Source organism: Onychostruthus taczanowskii, unplaced genomic scaffold (genome assembly GCF_017590055.1).
Source record: "Onychostruthus taczanowskii isolate IOZ18803 unplaced genomic scaffold, ASM1759005v1 scaffold29, whole genome shotgun sequence".
Classification (NCBI taxonomy): domain Eukaryota; kingdom Metazoa; phylum Chordata; class Aves; order Passeriformes; family Passeridae; genus Onychostruthus; species Onychostruthus taczanowskii.
Window position 1 is genome coordinate 5,516,391 of NW_024500239.1, and position 21,078 is coordinate 5,537,468.

At 40.3% G+C, this 21,078-nt stretch overlaps 1 protein-coding gene across 2 annotated transcripts in view; it reads right to left on the reverse strand.

Annotated features, from left to right (window-relative positions):
* Positions 1-11,281: 11,281 nt before the first annotated feature.
* Positions 11,282-21,078, reverse strand: part of ELP2 (elongator acetyltransferase complex subunit 2) — a 38,349-nt gene continuing 28,552 nt past the window's right edge. For both annotated transcript variants that reach the window (XM_041408148.1, XM_041408147.1), the window contains exons 16-22: positions 21,021-21,078; positions 17,295-17,367; positions 16,708-16,894; positions 15,001-15,122; positions 14,363-14,505; positions 13,713-13,826; positions 11,282-12,749 (exon numbers count right to left, since the gene is read on the reverse strand). In XM_041408148.1, the coding sequence (XP_041264082.1) occupies positions 12,593-12,749; positions 13,713-13,826; positions 14,363-14,505; positions 15,001-15,122; positions 16,708-16,894; positions 17,295-17,367; positions 21,021-21,078 (854 nt within the window). In that variant the 3' untranslated portion in view covers positions 11,282-12,592. The remainder of the gene's footprint in view (positions 12,750-13,712; positions 13,827-14,362; positions 14,506-15,000; positions 15,123-16,707; positions 16,895-17,294; positions 17,368-21,020) is intronic.

Below are 21,078 nucleotides of genomic sequence, written 5' to 3' on the forward strand. Positions count from 1 at the left end.
TTCAAAACAAAAAATTCAGAAATACTCGGAACTTCTTTAGGCACAGCTCAATCAGGCTTGAGTCGGGGGGTGAGAAGGGGAAAATTAAAAAATATAATGGAATACAGGCCAGTACCCCTCACTTGCCTCTCCAGCTTTTCACTGCCCACCTGTGAGGCAAGAGCCACTCCAAGACTGCTGCTAGTGCAAGCAACCAGTTTTCCCTGGGCCCTCTAGATCTGGGTGAGATGACAGCAAGGAAGCTGCAGGAGCCTGTGAAGAAAACAGCCCAACACTGAATTGGCAGCTCGGTACAGGAGGCAGAGCTGTCAGGGATTTAATTTGTCTTCCTCACACAGGTGCTTCTTCACTGCAGCCACCACTGAGGTCCCTGGAAGAAGGACTGTAAGGGAGGAGGGCATATGAGAAAAGGTTTTGATAGCTGGCCAGTACCTAATGCTCCTCTTGAAATATTCAGGGAAAGAAAATGGTATATTCCTTCAACTGCCTCTTCTCTTTCGATTCTTGAAACTCAGTCCCAGTGGTTTTCCTGTGTGAGAAACCCTAGCTAACTAGGAATAGCTTCAGGATGTTCAAGGTCTCATCTCTGTGACATCAGCACAAGGACATCGATAGTTTGGAGGTGCTAGGGAGAATGAGGTGGTGGTATTACTGTGTAGAAATAGTAATGATCTCATTCACAAGAACTGGGGAGGGCCAGAGATGTGCCATTTCATGAAAAACTGTAATATCAACAAATATATGTAACACGACTCCAAAGAGTCTCTCAGAGTGGCTTTTAAATAATTGAAGAGGGTGTTTAGGTGCTGCTGAATGATGAGGCTCTGGGCTTTCAGGCCAAGTTTTCTGAAGTTTACTATAGACTCCAAACAGGGAGTGCATTCTAGCTTGAAAGCAGATCTGAGTGAGCATCAAGCTGCCCTGGGATCAAAGTTTGTTAATATTTTAATGTTTCTAACATGACGCAGAGTGCATGAGAAGTATAAGCCTTGGGGACCATCCGGCTTAATTTATGTATTGAGTCACTACCAAAAGCAAGGCTGTAGCTCTGCCTTCCTGATGGCACATTAAATTCTGGCTATTCTCAATAGTCCAATACGGAGGATTAAAGCAACTTCTTCTTCCCCTTCTACATTTTTAACAAAGACAATAGAAAATTAAACCGGTTCAGGACAATAATAGGCAATCAGGAAAAGATGTTGGAGCTGACTGTCATTAGCTGTACCTCTTTTCAGTCTAGTACAGAGATAAATCAGATCAGCATTTGGCAAACAAAACAGCCATGCTGGTGCTGGAATAATTGCATGCATTGTCAGAAATGCAAGTAAAGGCCTTCAAATGTTCTGCCTACTTAACATCAACTCTGCTTTATTTAAAATAGTCATCTACAGAGCAAACATTATTTAGGGAAAAGCAACGCTGTGAGGCACAAATGGGTAGCAGTAATCACAAAAAGCTGAGCAGAGCACGTGTGATGGGCCCCACCATGGGACATGCAGTAGCAGGCTGGCTGCCCAGCTGCAGGACACACAGTGGGGTCAGGGAGAGGACAGACATCTCAGGGCTCCGCTTTGCCCTAACAATCCCAGGCAAAGCACTGGTTCTACAACTTCATGGGCAGAGGGCTTAGGACAAGAATCTCCCCAGAGAGAGGGTGATGTAGCACAGATCTTTTCTCTAAGAAGTTAAAAAATTGCCAGCCTCAGCCTGCAAACATTATCTCTGTGGTGAGCAGACTGGAATAGAGTCCCAATCTCCAGATAGCTTTGGATGCTGAAAACCACTGTGCCATCAACAACGGTTTTGGCTCTCCTGCTGTCCCTGCTGCCTCTGGTAATTTTGTTTGCTCAGAGCAGGATGCTAAGATGAAACCCAGGACAAGTCATTTGTGGCCACACGAACAGTAAGGCTGTTGATGAGAAGGGCTGTACCTGTGCTCCTGACAACAAACTTCCTGCAAGGCACACATCCTGGGAGGTGTCCCCCACACAAGGGAGTCCATATGGACCACAGTACATTAAAACTGCTCTTGCTTTCTCCCTGCCAGTACACAATATGGGGCATTAAGGGAAGATCATCTGTGCAGTGGGCATTTGAACTCAGGTCCAGTTTCTGGCCTCCCAAAGCAATGACTTATCTTGTCCTGCCACAGCTGCTGGCCTGAAGTGCAAGTGCTGGGTTTCCATGTCTAGGGTGTGATCTTGCAATTTTTTTTAAGCGAGTTGAATGCAAGCAAAGGCTGTGAGTTTGGCTTGTTCACCAGTCCCTGAACCATCTCAATTTTACAGCTTCTGGTGGCAAGATTTATACTGAATTCAGCTATTTTAGGTGATCTTTAATCCTCAAAGGAAAAAAGAAAAAGCAGGTTGATGTTCTTCTCTGATAAAGAAACAGACCTCAATATATCAGGCAGCCTTTTTACCTGACAAAGAAGCCAAGACTGTGCAGTTCCATGTATTCTAGTGAGTGGTTTTTACCTCATATGGAAGGCTGTATACACTGATACAAGGTTTTATCCTAGTTTGAAAAGACAGAAGAATCTGATTGTTTTGCTAGAGCCTTGTTCATCCTATCACAACATGATTCCCCAGAAGATTTCTCTAGGAATGATGCACTGTTCTGTTTGTGTCCTGAAAAGTGGCACATCTCAGAGATGCTGCAACTTGTCACTGGCTTGGTGTTTGTAAAAGGCTCCACAGCAACCAGACAAGCCAAGGGCTTTAGGAAGCAGAATGACACTGCAGGGGCCAGCTAATCCTGTGGCAACTTGGAGAGCACTGTTGCCTGAAGCTGTTAAAGAAGCACCAATCATTGATCTGGGCCTGCAGTGGTTCTCCTAAAATAGCCTGGTACTGACTATCCTACTGGAAAAGGGAATAGCTCAGCCAAAAGCCTGCAAGCATCTGGCACCAACATGCCTCCACATGTTGTGAAAGCCTGCTAGCAAAGCTTCATATGGCCATTATCCTATGAAAGGTTCATTTGCATATCTGTGCCACTTGGGAAGTGAATATTGTTTATATCAGCCAAGAGCTGATGACAAAAAAGGGAACGTCTGCCTGGGACATGGTGTGCTTTCAGAAACCAGAGTGCATTGGTCTGCCAACATTGCCACGAGACATGGCAAACTGCTTCATGATTTGAGCATGGGAATGGCACCACAGCCAAAGTCACACTGGCCAGTGTCAGATGTCGACACAATATTGTACATGTCTAAAAGAGGGTCTCCACCTGGCTGCAGCACAAAGTGGGAAGATGTCTGGAAGTAAAAGACCACGAAGAACAGCCCCAAGCTGCTGCAGCCGAGCTGTAGGAAGACTGGGCTTGTCACCACTGCCAGCTGGGGAGATGGTGCAGAATATGAATCTCAGATCTAAAAGCACATTGACCTCTACACTGACCTCAGAGCCTACTGCACCTGTCAAGAGCTACTCCTATCACAGGGTAAACTATGTCCTGGTGACTCAGAGAGCACATATGGCACCTTTAGAAGGAAACAGGGATACGACAGCTTCTTCAAAAGCATATGTTCACCTTTCTCCCATGCCTACGCAGAAGCACAAGGTGCAGAACATGTTCCACGCACGGATCTTCGTCACAGCCACAGCAGAATAGTCTGCTCCCAGGAGGGGCAGGGGTGTTGCAAACACTGAGCCCTTAGGCAAATCTCAAAACTCTGCAGTGTCTTCACCTGTTGTGGTTCTGCCCATGCTGAAGCTGTGCTCGGGCTGTGACCAACTATTTTTCATTTGCTTTGGGCTGGCTCTTCAGCTGGATCTGGGGCACCAGTTCCCATCCTCAATCAAACAGCTGCTGGGGAAAAAGCGATAAGGGACAATTCTGGGCAACATTTTCTAACATTTGTTTCCTCTTAGAGACATATCAAACACAAGATGTGTTTTCTCTATATGTCTTGTTCCTCAAGACATATACAGAAAAGCAGGTACTACTTTTTTCACACAACTTCTCTTATTGGTTAAGAGACCACATTTTGGCACCTTACAGAGGACCAGTCAACCCCCCTATCACTGTAACAGAAGAAGACTCCGAGATCAACAGCACAACCTTGCAAGCCCTTTTTTGCTTTTGGAGAACCTCTTTTAGCCATATTATAGTGAGAGAATTGTGGAGGAGCGCAGAGATGTTTCCAGCTTGTTTTGCTTTTTTAAAAGATCTTTCTGGATAACCTGGTTAACCACAAGTCACTGCACTGCTCAGTAACTCAATAGAGTACAATATCCCCTCCTACATTATGCAAAAGGACAAGCTGAACAGCCACTGCACATTCCTCTAGACTTTAAAAAAATCAATTATTTGTTTGTTTTTAAATCTGTAAAATCCTATGGAGACTTTTGCCTCTCTGCTGATTTTCTGGGCAAGGACAGCTGGAAAGGGTTTCCAGCATCTGCTACGTCTGTGGGAAGGCTTTCCACACAGTGTGAAAGCCCCTCTCCTGACGTGGCTGGAAAGGCTCTCACCACAGCACAGGAGTCACTCACCAGCCTCCTCTGTTTTCACCAAGTCGATAAAGAAAATTCTCACCACCATGATTGACTGATACTTTGATGGAACTGCAAAGATGCAGGAGGCATAAAATCAGCTGCTGCACAGACGCCCCAAGCATATGCTGCCAGTACCTTCAGTCTTGGGTTGCAGCTGCCCTGTTATTTTAGTACTGGACTTATCCTTTAGCAGTAAGTGCTAATCGTTCCACACTGGGCTGCAATGCTGAAGCCTCTGCAACTTGTCACTGCAGACCAGAATGACATTAGAAAAATCAATTTATGACTTAAACAAGGAAAGAACAAAACAGTCCAAAGACAAGATACTACACGCTGTCACAAATATCCAAAAGACAGCAACATGAGCCTTAAATGTTTCAAATAAGAGAGTTTTGACTTGTTTCAAAACAAAACAAAAAAAGAAAGTTATTTGCCAGCACTTTAAATAAAACAGTTTGGTTTGTTAGGCACTCCCAGACAAACAAAAATAAATTAAAAGATGCAAAACCAGTAATAAATACCTCTTTATTGGTAGAAATATTGTATAGGGAAGAGGCAAAAAGTTCAATGAAAGGAAGAGTATAGTTGTCATAAAAAGGATATTTATTACAGCAAGATTCTTTAAACTGGAAAAGAAATCCATGAGTAGAGAATATGCTAGAGGTCTATAAAATCAGGAATAACAAGGAGACAGTGAAAAACAACTAATCCTTTTCTTTTCTAATACAATAACAAGGAGGTATTAAATGTTCCAAACAAACAAGAGATGCATCTTCTTATTGGCACAGACTTACCCTGAGGATTACCCACTAATCACAGGGGAAATTATGCATTTGCATGGATTCAAAAAGCAATTAGACAAACCCATGGAAGGAAAGGGAAATTCATCAATAGCTAATAGGCACCAAGGCTCTTCCTCTGGTTGAAGATATTCCTGAAACCTAAGTCACTGGTGTCTGGGAGAGTTTGATCATATGATCTACTGTGATTATCCATCACTTAAAAATCATAGAATCATAAAACAGTTTGGGTTGGAGGGGACCTTAAAGTTCATCACTCGCACATCCAAAGCCACATCCAGCCTCACCATGAGCACTTCCAGGAATGGGTCATGTACAACTTCTCTAGGCAACCTGTTCCTGTGCCTCACCAGGCACACAGTAAAGAATTTATTCCTAATATTTAATCTAAATCTACCCTATAGTCTACATCACAGCTGCTATCGGGAGGTGTGTGAGACCTCATTAGCTTAAACCCCTCCCAGGGCTTCCACATGGTTAGACAGCCTTTCAGAATAAAAAAAAAACAGACAAAACAGACACAGAAAATTAGGTCCCATTTTACGCTTCAACAAGGTAAAGCAAGAAGATTAAGATTTTCTTATATCTTCAGACTGAGTTGTTGAGTTAAGGGACAATGTCTATAGCAGACAGTAAGACCCTGTGTGATTAGGAGGTGCTCATTACTTTTTTAAGTTTACAGTTTCCCAACTGCTGGACAAAAATGGAAGAATGCTTTCAAAATCAGTGTTTCATGAGAAAATGTTGAATGTACTGAAACAGTGCATTTGAACAACTCAGAGGAGATAAACTACCTGTGTTTGAATATATTTGTAATTTATTTTGAATTTTTGGTATATATGACAGGTGCTGCAATTACATGCTTATCCTTTTTCTTATATTGCCACCTGGTGGTCCTGGGCATGTGGAAACAACCAACTCACTGATTTTTCAGTGAAATGACTACAGTTCAAGCATTTAAAAGAGCATTCATTTCTTTTCCTCTAAGATAGATGGTAAGCAATTTTTTAAATCTAGAATTTTAGGGGTGAGGGGCTGGTTTGGGTTTACAACCAATATAACAGTGCCTGTGTCAGCTCTCACTTATCTAAACAGATGGCTGCAATCCATCCAAGTCACAGGGAAACAGAGATGGATTGCAGCTCTGCTGTGGGCTCTGGACACCTGCCTGGGCTGGGTGCCTTGCTGCTGGAGGCAGGAGATGGAGGGAGCTTTCAGTCAGAGCCAAACCATCTTTCCTCTGCCCTTTCCACCTCAGCAGTGGTGGCAGCATGAGCATTTAACCAGGATGCCAGGAGCTCTTTTGTTCCCAGGAGCAGCATGCCATGTGGCCAGAGCTCCTGTCTGGTGGGGATGCTGGAACACACTGCACAGTGGGTACGGGGAAGTTCCCAGCTCTGCAAACACACATTAAAATCTGCAACTCTGTCTTGAGATCACGTCACCACACACTGGAAAGTGCATGCAAAGAAATAGTGTAGGAAAATATATGATAAGGTTAAAGAAAAGCGAGTTATAGATTTGGACTCCTAGGACAGGAAATTGTACCACAGACTTTAGACACTTAGTCTATTGTAGAGACTGTGGGCACTTGTCCAGTTTGGGGTTTTCCCAACACAGGAAAGAGGATGTTAAACTGGAGCAAGTGCAGCAGAGGGCCACTAAGGTAGAGGGAGATGGATCAGGTGCCCTGTGAAGGAAGGTGGAGGGATGGGCCAGGTTCAGCCTGGGGAAGAGAAGGCCTTTCAGGTATTTGGTAGCAGCCTTCTGATGCTAGGAAGGAGACTGTGAAGATGATGGAGCCTGGCTCAATGAAGAGATGAAGAAAGGTAAGAGACAGCATAAAATGAAACAAGAGAGGTTCAGAACTGAGAAAAGTAGAAGAAAACTTTTCACCATGAAGGCAGTCAGCAGTCAAACTGTGCAGTCTCCATCTTCTGAGATTTTCAAGACCAGACTAGCAGAAGTTCTGAGCCGCCTGGTGTGATTTCATAGTTGACCCTGCCTGGAGCAGGTTGGAAGAGAGACTTCCTGAGTTCTCTTCCAATTTTAATAATCACATGATCCTATTACTCTGTGAAACATAATGTTTTTATTACAGATTTGAGCTAGCAATTTTCAGTACTACTAATCTACGGAAATGCATTTTTTAGCAATTCATAGGAATTGCAGAATTTCACATCAGAGACATAATTCCTGTTTTGAGCTATAGCAATACCTTTTACATGATAAAACACACCAATTTTCTTTTTGATGGGTAGAAAAAGCTGAAGCTGCCATTCGTCTAGTAGCAGCTAAGCAAAACCAACATTTCTTCCTTTTTATTAGCTTTAACAGCCTGCATTCCACACACCTGTAACTACAGGGGTGGTCTGCCAGCCTTGATCAATGCTCACCAGCTGTAAAGGGGCTTCAACTATTCCCAATGGACTTAGTGACCTGGAGCTGAAGGCACAGCAGTGTCTGTGATATAAACAGATTGTGTGCACACACCAAAGGAGCAGTTTGACCAGAACACCCACCGGAGGCTTCTACATCACACTTCTAGCACCTGTCAAGGTCAGACAGACCCATCCTGAAGACCCAGACAGAGCAACTTACAGGCATCTCAGGAGCTTCCCTGCACTGCAGCTGTTTCAGCCTCCCTGGCTGAACTTCTGCAGAGAGAGGATTGTGTGTCGCAGCTTGGTGCTCTCTGTGGACAGTGGTGAAAACTTGTAGCATGCAGAGAACTGAATAGAGGACTGCCTGACATGTCAAAGGAAAAAACTTGAACAGCAGGAAGCTCCTACACTCTTAAAAGTGTGTCTGGAGTACAGCTATTCTCTCAGAGAGGCACATCTTTATATGATAACTCGCAGGAAGGAGACTCTCCAAGATTATGAAACAGAGAGACAAACAGAACAATTGTTTTATCTTGAAAAGCACTTGGAAAGCTTCCCTTGGGGAGACTGCAGCCAATTCATTTTTGTTGAGGAGAAAAGTTCTCCCCACTGGCAGGTAGACAGCTTATGGTTTAGCAAGGGAGGAGGGCATGCTGCTCACACGTATGCCAGTAATTTGTTGTCAGGGAGAAAGGAGGTAATGCTGCTGGACAGGCTGTGTAAACACCAAAAGCCCAAAACCTAGCAAAGGAAGAATCAGAGACACAGGAGGCAGAACGGAAAATACCGAGAGGATGTTATACTTGATACACTTGAACTCTCCCAGGATCATGTATTAGAAAGCATTGGATTATCTTACAAGAACAACAGGAAGAGAGAAAAGGCTGGTGAGAAAATAAGGATTACTTACAGGAGTACTTAGGGACCTGCAGGAATGGAGAAGGGATAAAGAAAACAAATCGTATTCTTAGAAGAGGGGGTGAGTAAAGAGAGAAATGTCCTTAGAAAAAAAGGACTATGAGGCAGAACAAGATCAGTGTTAGCACAAGCTTTTGAGGCAAGGGGAACAGCTCCTCTGCAGTAAAAAAATCTGTTTGCTGCACCCTTTGTTCAGCTGTGATCTGCTGGAGTCTATTCAAGGGTGGCACCACCGTAACATGGCAATTACCTTGGGCACACCACCTCTCCTCATCTGTGCAGCTGTAATGTTGGCTGAGTCCTGCAAACACCAATTACATGGAGCTGCTCTCACTGAGGACTTCAAATCCATGTCTGGTTGGTAGAGCTACCCCAGGATACTGGAGCTAGCCCCATTATTATGGTACAGCATCGGGATTTGTCACATGGTCTACCATAAATTCTCTCCAGAAAGAGAGAGGTCATTTCTAGCTTTATTATTTCATTACAGCATAGGATGAGTTGCTGCAGAAAATAAAATGACAATGCCTGGATATTGAACACAAATTCCTCAAACACAAGGTGACAGCAAGAGCTGTGCTTGAGCAAGAGTACCAGGGGCTGGCAAAGGGACCACATAGCCTCCCCCAGCTCCCTACAGCAAACATGGAAGCAGGATGAGGAAAATCTGGTGGTTGGCATAGGGAAAAAAGGCAGTGCTTGGCTGGGGAAGAAAAGCGTCTCTGAAAGGATATGCCACAACTGTTTGAGGGTGTGCCAGTACACAGGGCAAAAATAGGAATGTTTGGAGGGTCAAGGGCTGGGCGTGTCACAGGGTAAATATGCTGCCCTGCCGCCTCAAAACTACCACTGCAGAGCCTGATAAGGACTGCTGATAAAAGAGCAGTAGAGGGGCATTCCTGAACTCTGCTTAACAACTCCCACCTCCACCAGCTTCCAGTGCACAAAAGGCAAATTCTGATTTTTGTCCTGTCAGTGATTTTGCCTCATCTTTTGTACAGCTCCAGATGCTCCTTAAAACAGCGCAAGTAATATTTTTGCTCCCCATTTCAGTTATTTTAAAGTTTCCTTATTTGTAACAGCCACTTCTTTAAAGTGAGATTTGAGCCTAAATGAGGGCACAGCTGCTTCCTCCTCTTCCCTCATCTCTGCATTAGCTGCAGTTGGCAGTGAGCCTTGGAGCATTCTCATTTCTTCACGTTAAATATTTTGGAAAGCAGAGATTAGTCAGAGTTACCAAAGCGATGTTTTCAATAGCTCAGAGTTCAATAATTGACTTCCTTGAAATTTTCAACTGCTTCTAGTTACTTCTGAAGTCTCAGCCCACAGGAGAGACAACAGCAAGCTAACACTTTTTTAAGGCTTAGCATGATGCATAGCCTGCTCCTTCTTTGCCATTTCGTAACTGAAGGAATTAACACAATCGATAGCATTGCAGCAGTGTTTAGGGAGCTTGTCATGTGGAGCCCAGGCAGGAGTTCCTCGGGCTGAATGTCAGCATCCCACATCCTCCCAATTTACAAAAACAGCTTGTTTTGTCTTCATCCACCAGACACCACAGCATGCTCACCTCTAATGTCAGTGTTAGCATGGCTTGTTGGTGCAACTCAGACTTGAAGATGCCTACACCTGCATGCTGGACTGAAAGATTTAAGATTGCTTTGGACAATCTCAATAACTATTTGATTTTGGTTATAAACAGCAAGACCCATGCCATTTATTGCTTGCTTTGTCACACAGACCTCTAGTGTAAGATGAAATAATCCTCCTTTTGGCCTGATTACATAAAAGTTTGTTCACATCTTTAACCACAATGGCTCTTCAAATTTAGCATAAAGCCAGTAAAAACTGGTAATATGCATCCAAAATCTTCACGGGATGGCTTTACCTCAAATGTATCAAAAGGTAACAGAATGTTCTTTACAAAACTTCAGTTTATCCCATCAATTTTCTCAACTCCATTTTCAGTGGCACTGTACAAGCAGAGAATTTTAGAGTCCAGGTACATTGACAGCAGCTCATTCCTTAGTATTTTTTACATGCTGATTTACATTTTGAGAATACATGAGGGGATTTATGAGAAGGTAAAGGTGTATATTAAAGTCACACCTACTAAATGCATAGCAAAGTGATGTGTGAGCAAAGAGAGTATCATACATAAAATATTAATCATGTGTCAAGTTGTCTAACCTCTAACTTAATTGAAAATTTAAAGTGTGTATTATAAACATTTAGACTTAGGAGACCAACAGACTAAGCTGGTGCATTAAAAGCCGGAACAATGAATGTGATTGAGTCACCAAGTCCCAGGGGTAATGGAGTGGATTACTAAATCCTCTAGTAGCTGATGCTTGTTAATGACAGTATTTCACAAAATAAAAGAGAGGGACAACTAATATGATGTTTCATTGCCAACTATACCTACAAGTGGCCACATAGCAAGATGTACTACTATTGGAAAGAATTGTACAGTACTATCATCAAATTTTAAGATACAAGATTACAATTATGACACAGAATAAAGACCCACTTTTGGCAGCTTTTTGAAACCTCGTGAGTGATAAGTTATGTTTTTCTCTTGTCAGGATATAGTTGCTCAAAAATTCCCAGACAAGTGAAATTCAAATGCTTGAATGCTAAAACACTCATGTAAGGAAAGCACTGGGTACCACAAGTAAAATGTAGCAAATTATCTTTATTAATAAGTTGGCTTTTTTATTCCCCTGTCTCCATTTTAAAGAATGGTTTTGGTTTTTTTAAATGGCTGAAAAAACAGAACTGAAAATAAAGAGCTAAAATACAAAACCTTTCAAGGCATAAACACAAACCCTTTCAAGGCATAAGCCATAATTACTCTGAAGACAGTATAGTCCACTCTGAAAGAGCTACACTCTTAATCTAAATATGCAACACAGTAGAAAGTTAAACACAATTCCAGTTACCTCTGCACTGCCAGTAACAGGTAGCAAGCAGTTCTTCAATAACAATTTCACTCTCAAAGTTTAACTAATTTCTAAGTTAGACTTTGGAACCAGATACAGACCTGCTGACATGAAGTCTTTCTGAAGTACTCTCAGTCTATTAGCACTCTACTTAAATTACACTATGGGACAACTAAGTTAACTTGTTTTCACAAGAGCAAAGAGGGAGTCCTCAAAACTCAGGAAGAGCCCAAAGGTATTGTAAGAAATGGCTGTCTCCTTTTAGCTCTTGCCTAGTGATATCCACAAGCTTTTCCAGTCTGAACCATGGAGGACAGCCCTCCAACAGTCTCAGAGGTGGCTCTTCTATCACACTCTGCTCAGAGAGGGCTCACAGGGGAGACACCACAAGATTTAAGCGGTCTGTGAGTTCAGCTTTAAGCCCCACCTGAGCAAGAAGCACGAGTTCAGCCCTGCAAAGCAGAATAAGGGAATAAAAGCAAGCACGACTGTCCAAGCATCTGAACACAAACTACTCCTTCCAGAGTCAGGCGGCCTCAGACTTGGACCAGAGCTCTAATACACATTCAAAGGCAATCAGAGAAAGTTCCATGTTTAACCCTGATCTCTGGCTGCACGTGCCTGAATACAGACTGGAAGCACTGGCAGGCCCACCAACAGTTAACTTTAATAGCAAGAGGAGATAAAACAATTCAGTACACTAAGTGGAATCTCAAGCACAGAAGTACCCAAGTATCAGCAGCTTCCCACCTACCCTTCGAGTCACAGCAAACAAAGCTCTCTCATTATCCTCCCATGCCCTATTCCACCTCCCATCCCTCAGTTTCAGGATATTCACCAAAGAAAACATATATTTTATATTAACAGAACTGCAGGATTAGAAAAATATTTGGCATTTCAAACTTCCACTAAAGTTGCTTTAATAAGTTACATGTAAGATATTTTACTTTCCACAGCAGAAAATAGAAAATTCAATAATCAAAGTGGCTAAAAGTTGAAATAAAATGCTGTGAATCTGTTTGGCACAAACAGGCCTGCTGTCTTTGCTAAAGAGCAAATCTGTTGACATTGAATATTTTAACACAGTGATCGGCTCCACAACTTGCAAGCTGCAACCACTTGCTGCTGTTCTCATCATTATGTCCAGCTCTGCCTGCATGATGTCTCCAACATAAGCGTTTCACAGCAAGAGCATGACTTTGGCTGCAACAAAAAGAAATCCATACGTAACTGCAAAATGTTAAACACAGTTGGGCATGTGAGTGTAAACATCAACATTCATGTAATTAGTACTCTTCAGTTAACACTACCAACTGAGGAAAAACTGACTTGTGACAACCAGCAGGTATTAAGTTCTTATTAAGTAGGGTCATTAACACTAATGACATTTTATCCTCTCACTCATCAATAATTCAAACAGCTATTGATTTTCAGTTTTACCACATTAAGCTGGAGGTCAAGTATCTCAGTTACTTAGATATGACAGATTTCTGGCTTTTAGCCTGCGATTTCCTGTTATCTGGTGTCTCTTTTCCCATTCACTGCAAGCACACACAGGCCAAAGTCACCATCAACTTCCATTTCTGTTACTATAAATGCCAGTGTGTGATAGAACCCAGGGGAGTGCTTCAAGTGAAACATTCCAAGTCTCTCCACAGAGTCTCTCTAGCTGTCACCGCAGCAGCCCCACATACAGCTTGTCATTCCTTTGGTTTCTGCTGGAAGCTGTTCACAAAAGCTTGCTGTCACCCACTCCTAAGTGTTTTGCTGATGTACACAGACAGTGATCCTTTCCACTCTCTCTTCAGTGTTTTCTATCATCATATTTATGACTAAAGATAAAGCTTTTTTTTTAAGTAGGCCAACAAACGGTAATACTTCCCAAAATTTTTTCATAGCATGAGGTATTTTGGGGGTTTAAGCCCCCTCTGGTTTTTGTTCTTATCTGTTGGAAGGTTTTTTAACACATCTAAATAACTAGTATTTTTATTTCTGGGTTTTGCTTCAACTTTGCTTTAAACTTTCAGGGATCAAACTTTTTTTTTCCTAAAAGGATAACAAATTTTGATATAAACTAGATTCATACATTTTATAAGAACAGAACTCCAGCACTGTTAGTCTGAAGAATAGTATTTCATTGCTTCTAACTCACTTCAAAAGACATACCTGTTCTCTATCTCAACACCTGTGGTCCAGTCAGCCAGTGCTGGTTCTTTCCCACTTTGCTTCCATGTGTACAAGATAATCTTCCCATTCTCTAAGCCTACTGCAACAATGTATCTATAAAGAGAATAATTACATTCCTTTCACTAGAAATTACAGTAAAGAGCTCAGTGAGGTCAGTTCTAATGCAGGATAGAAAGAACAGCACTCAAGCACTGTTGTTGCACCTTGCCCTTTAATCAGTATTTATTTTTCCATGAAAAAAATTAATACATCAAAGCTGCTTCACAAAAAAATTAGCAAAGCAGAAACCTGCTACATATATCTGTGGTTAGGAAAAAATAAGGAGGTTATGACAACATCAGATCAGTCAATATTTTTGGAAGAATTAATGCGTTTCAGGTGTGTTCATGCATCTCTCCCTCCCCTCTCCCACTTTCATTTTTCTCATTACACTGCTTGGAGAAGTCACCATACACTTGAAAAGGTGGCTAGGAAAGAAAAAAAAGTAGAGGTAATTCTGTTAAAAAATGGTCAAAACAATTGACAGTTAGATTTAGGGAGCTGTTTAGCTGCAGGAAACTAGTTGACTAGAGGGATAAATACTAATTTCAGATTAAACACAAAATGACAATACAGGAAACCAGCAATACCTTCCACCAGGAGTAAGCACACGGCTGATACCAACAGCAGTCACAGAATCCCCAGCATCCAGCACTGTTGAACAAGGCTTGATTGAATCCAGCTCATTCCCTTCAGTAATCACTGGCAAATCACACTGGCCCCAGATAATGACCTGCAAGAAAGAGTCATCTATGAAATTCCACTTCCATCTTCTTGTAAATGCCCGTACAAAAACATAAGGAATAACTTCATTAAAATAATTTCAGGGCACAGTGGGTGACCCTAAACATGGTAAAAAAAATCTCTACCTACAAAGATTTGACTTTGAAGGCAGTCGGTCTGATTTCATTAAAGTTACTGACAACAAAACCAGATTCTGTTATGAAAGTTAAAGAAAAACTTGGGACCCATAGAATTATGTGACATATGCTTGTCTTACTGCATGAAAAGAAGAAGGGAGAATGTCCAACTGGCAGCCCACAGTCTTGTATATACATATTCAAGCACTTTATTTAGCTTATGAAAGTATCACTGATTTCTGTGCTAATACATGCAATAAGATTTTTGTGTATATATAAAATAGGAGCTCATTAGAACACAGTGTTTGTTATTTCAAAAGACGTTGAAAACAAATCTAGGCTTTCTAAATTCCTTTAACATTAATTACCTTTTTGTCCCGACTACCAGTAATAAAATACTTGCTATCTGGTGTCCAATCACAGGACCAAATGATTCGACTGTGGACAGCTGTATTTTTATCTGTGTATGCACAGCAAGTGAAGACCGGTCCTGGAATAAAACATGTAGAGGAAAAAGCCTTGTTTCAACTACTTTACACAGTAAAAGTGATTGTTACTCTTAACTCTATGTCAGAACTGCAAGAATACTTTGACATTATTCCACTCATCTTTAAAGCAACTGGGAATACTTAGGACTATATGAGGTTTTTTCCCAGCACTTACTACAGTGATAACTAGCACCTGTTCAAACAGTATCAGTAAGCCCTTATAGCCCTAAAGCAGTAGGAACACTTCAATCTTTTAAATGCATTTATTTTCCAGAAGAACTTAAGTATAACACCTTCAGGTTATTCCTGTCAAGATTTTTTAAGAACACTGACTTCAGAAGTTTCTGAATAGTGCAACATTTACCTTGTGTTCACATTTCCCCAGTAATTTCACTAAAGCTCCTATTTACCAGTAAAGTCCCAACTGCTCAAATCATAATGGCCCAATTGTAAAGATTAATGTGTTCCCGAAGAGACAAGCTTATATTTCAGCATGTACACAATCAGGCACTATATCTGATCAGCACATCAGTAAATGAAAATGCTTTTCCTAAGTAGAAAAGGTTGTCATTTTGGAGCACGGACTTTAAATAACCACTTCTTGCGATGCCAATAGCAGCAGTTTTGCTTTACACTATGATTTCCTTTACATAATGATGTTATTTGTAGACAGAAGGGTTACTGATGAACAGATGAAAAGAGGATTTCCTCTACTTGCTATGAGTATTCATGATCCTTATCCTGCACCATTGTGTAACTACTGTAGACAATATGCCAGGCTTTAGAACAAAAGTCTGAATAGAACAGAAATTCAAGCCAAGATACAACTGGACACTGTCTGAAGGGGCCAAAACTCACTGCCAAGTCTCTAGGAACATTCTATAGGCCCAGCAGTGTTTATATGCCATTAAGCCAAGAGTGCAATGATAATTGCTTTCAGCACAAGCATCTGTTCTAGGATTCTATTAAAGTGTTCAATAGCAATCTCCTCATGATTTTGCAAGGCTCAAAGTCTTAATGAGAAAGTCAACTGAATCCTTACTATCAGCTCTTTTTCCAGACATAGCCAGTTCTAGTCAAATTAATCAATTGTGTAGGATTATCAGAAAGCCACACCAAAGACAGAGATTAATCCTGTCAAGAGTCTCAAAGTGTCATGCCACACAAGCAGGGACAAAGCAGCCTATGCAGGTTATGAGTGCAGCACTGAACCTTCTGGGTATGCCTGCACAGAACTCTGCAATGAAGGCTCTCCTTGAGAAAATGCCAATCTGAAGTTCAGCTCGTGTACTTAAATCCAGTAAGTCAAACATGCAGAAGGCAGGAGGACTTCATTACATCCATCAATTAAACACTATCTAAAGCCTCATTATATTCTTCTCTAAATTTTAATTTCATTTTTATGTTTCCACACATTAATTGCATTTCTTCAATCCACAAGAGCCTACAACACTAATAATTCTTTAAAATTGCACGCAAAATGTCAATTAAAATATTTTATCAATTCTCTTTCAAATATTTTGCAGCAAAAAATACTGAACAAACAGCCAAGTCTACAAACACCTATATCCACTTCACGTATCTTACCTGACTCTGAGGAATCCTCTTTCCTCCACAGTGACCAATTCCTGTCTCTAGAAACAGCCAGCAAAAAGGTGTCATCAGGAGAAAACGCCAGCTGAGTAACAGTCAGATTGTGAAAAGACAAACTCTGCAGTTTCTTCCAAGAAGTAGTGCTCCACAAAATAATTGCTGCATGTTCTTTTTTGGAAGCCTAGATGGATGGAAAGCAATATCAGGGCGAATTAATGAGAGCAAGTATAAAAGTCACACATTTCAAAGTAGTAAGATATTAGACAGCTTGTTTTTAGGCTTGCAATCCAGTAAGACCCAGCTTTCCTCTGGGAAGTTTCAAAATTGTTTCCCTACTTTCTTCTAATGCTGACAATATATCAGTAAGAAAACATTTCAGACCTATGTTTGTTAGAATTTATCATACTAATATCTTCAAATTAATCATACACAATTTAGAAATAATAATTCATTGGCAATCCACCCTCACCTTTGCAAGCCAACTGTCACTTATACAAAATCTTTCACATTTTGTGAAAGAGAATTCAGCCCTAGAAATCGGACAGCACTTTTCACTAGGTGGTGCTAGAATCTTTTCTTACCTTACATGCTGAGGCAATTACAGTGTTTGAATTATTGCAAGCAACACAAAAAATTTCATATCCATGTCCATATCTGAAATACAAGTGAAAACAAATTTAACACATCACAATCATTTGTACAGTATGTTTCAAAGTTGTCATATTAATTTAAATCCCTTTTCAAAAACAAAAGGCACCTGGCCAGGAACTTCTCACCACTGCTTCTGTATTACATCCCAAATAATTTGTTCAGCTTTCAGTTTAAACATCTGCACAAATTCTTGTATTAGAAACTGGCTACAGAAAAATCTCTCCAGCCCACTCCATAGTCTTAAAGCATCAGCACTGCAAAATCCCACCCTAATGACTAACAAAGCAGATTAAAGCAGCATTTAATGTATCCTCATTTCCTTAAAAAGCAATTTTAACACTAGCAATAAAAATCATAAGCCACATATTTGAAAACCACTGAAGAAATATGCCACAGACACACAGTCAAAGGATGCCTATTCTGTGAAATACTGCAAGATTTCTGAACTAAAAGACAAGCATCATGTTAGAAAAGGAAAAAAACCTCTGTAAAACTCCCAATATTTCTGGCCTTCTCCAGAAATACATTTTTTAATCAGTCTTCACATGAGTTCTGCTGAAATCCAAGCTCACATATCCAGGCTGGTATTTAACTAATAAGGAGAAATCCCATATAGACTAACCCAAATTAAAATCAAGTCACAAAAAAGATTGCAAGTAAAGTAAAATTGGAGATGTAACCTATAAACAGCAGACAAGTACCAGCTCAGTACCAGCTGGATGGGGTGGTTTCCTATGATTCTCCTAATTCTGAAGAGACAGGCAGCTCTCTTAATAAACTCCTTGGTCAGTAGTGTTAACTTCTTACATGGGACTGATGTTGATGGGATTTCACTTGCAGCCAGAACAGCCTTAAACGACAAATTACTGTCCGGATCTGTTGAACAGAGTCCAAAGCATCATCACTGGGCATATCCCATCACCAGACTGCCACAGCCAGGTCTGAAGACTGGAAATGCACTGGCTTTTATGAAATGTAACTGTGCCTGGACCTTTTAACAAGGAGAGGGACTGGTGTGTACCCCTAACTGAAATGTTAAATTGCAAATTTGAGTGTGTCTTATAATGATGAAGGTACTACTGCATGTCTTACTCTTATTTTGCCACCAGCAGGAGTTTTATCATAATGCTTACTTTTAAAGCACATTCCTGGAGACTGTTTCGTAGTGAAAACCACTGCAAGCCAATTTTCTAAAACTAAAAAATATTTATTGTATCAAAAGTATAAATTTCCCAAAATTCAATGATGGGAAAATAACTTGTGAAACAAATCCTCAGTTGTTTTGGTTTTAATCTCCTAAAAGTAGTATTTGAAGAGCAGTGATTTCAAGCTTCTGCATGCAATGCTTCTTTTGCTAAACTGAAATGTCAAAATGTAACCATTCTTACTAAATTAACAGAAAACATAAAATATTGTCTCTTGCGAAGTTACATCAGCAGGACTATCCTAGGTCAGATCAGCAGCTGTATAGACCATTGCTGTCTCCAGTAAAGAGAATTAAGCTATTGGGAACAGGAGATGCTGTTTTAAAGGAGGGTATATGAGCCTTGACAGCATAGGAGCTACAATACAGTCCCATCCTATGATACCATAAACAAAATCTTATTTCTTCACTACATAGCTCACAATGGAGAGAAGTAACTGCATGAATGAATAATGAAATTGTATTTTCAACCACAGGCAATTTTGCCTCAGCACTGTACAATGCACAGCATTTTTTAATGTACAGGTAGACTGAATGGACTTTCAAGTCTCCAGACAAATGAATACAGTAATTTTCTAGTGTCAAAAACTAGAGTTCTTCCAACTTCCAAGTGTATTACATGAAATGTACATATATGCAAACATATATATTTATGTCAACACTCAAGCTTTAATCTCAGCATGCTGCTTATGAACTCTCTATGATAATTTTCCAAGGGGATAAAGATTAGCATATTCTCACAAGACTTATCATATTTTTAAAGTTATTATATTAAAAATTCAGCCAGTTCTTCGTACTAAAACCTCCTCAAGCAAATGCTTTGCAAAACCCAACACTAATCCTTCAAAATTTGGTGTCAAGTTAGAGCTAGGAATACACAAATGTCAATGACAAACAAGCTATTTTTAGCAAGTCAGTGCCTCACACTGTTCTTCTGCTGCTATGGCAACTTGAAATCTACATTATGCGATTTCATGTTACTTCTTTCAAGATTACTCTGACCAAAAAATCTGAAAGTCTATGAATGCTTTACATCTTGTTGCTCTTGCATAAAATGATCTATATCATTAGCTGTGTCTCTAAAACCAGAAAAAACTGCTCAGATAAAAGTCATCTGAAGACTGTCATAAAACAGAGTTATTTTAATGAATGCAGAATATAAAGGCAGATAAGCAGTACTCCCATAGCAGAGTATAAAATATTAATGTCCTACTAGACTTTGTGAAATGTCAAAGGCAAATGATGAAGAATTTTGGCCTTGGCTACTTTTCACTACTTAAAAATCCCTTATCAATCTACTTATGTGAGTGCATTAGCAGCCATTGAATGCACAGAAGAAACAGTTAAAGTTAGAAATTACAAAATGTGCAGATATGGTCTAACATCCACCGGCTTTCCTTCTAAAATCATTTTGGAGTACAAACACAGTAACAGAGCTTAAAAGCATTCAAAGCAGATTTACTGCCCAATTGAAGGAAAAGATGAACTTCCACAGAACTTCCCCCTCGGTCCAATGAAAGCAAGCTACATAGCATTTCCCCAAAGCTTTTTATTTCCTTCCTCACAAAACTGGTAATGTAACTGTAATGTTCCTTCCTTATAAAAGTGGTGACTTTAAACATCACCAAAGGCTCAACAATCTTCTTGTTCCAGTCTGAGACCCCCTTCAGGAGATTCAGATAAATAAACCCACAAGAGACTGAGATAATTCAATTTCTTTGTGCTATACTTTGATACTAAAACTTTAAAGATTTTGAAAGTATACCTCATGTTACTGCGATTCTTAAGGAACAAACCATGTGTTTTTTCATTTTCATGTGAAAATTGTTGTAAATTTCAGAAAAAGAAGAAAACACAGCTGAAGAATTCTAAAACCCTGCAACCTCAAAACAATTATCCTGACCATGTAACTCCATTATCTTTGCAACTGATAACCACTCTGTCAGCATTCAATATTCAAACTAGCCTTGTAACCATCTTACTCAACACTTATCACTTTGCTCTACCACTACACACACTAGTTTGGCTGCTGGCTCCATCTATTGCACCTTACAACTCTGACAGGAGTTAGGGGCAAGCTCCTCCATTGATGCCTCAGCCTCTACTTTGTGCCACATCTGCAAGCCTGTGTCATGAAGTGGAAAGTAGCAGAAAACTCCTTACACAGAGAGACCTTCAGTACAGACAAGGCTTTAAGGAGAAACAACCAACTAAAATAAAACTGTGACATATCAGTTCTAACTACCATTTTCTTCAATGTTTACTAATTTATATATATATATAAATATATATATATATATATATAATTTATTTATTTTACAAGCAATACAGCACACACAAAGTCGAATGACATAGTAAAATAGGAAGAGTTACAAGACTAGGCTACATTAACATGTTTCAACAGCTTTCTGGAAATTTTGTAACAAAGAAGAAAAAGAAAAATAAAACTTACAACTTCTGAATTTCAGGCCATAAGGTATTCTGCAGCAAGTGATCCTCTGGTGGAGGTT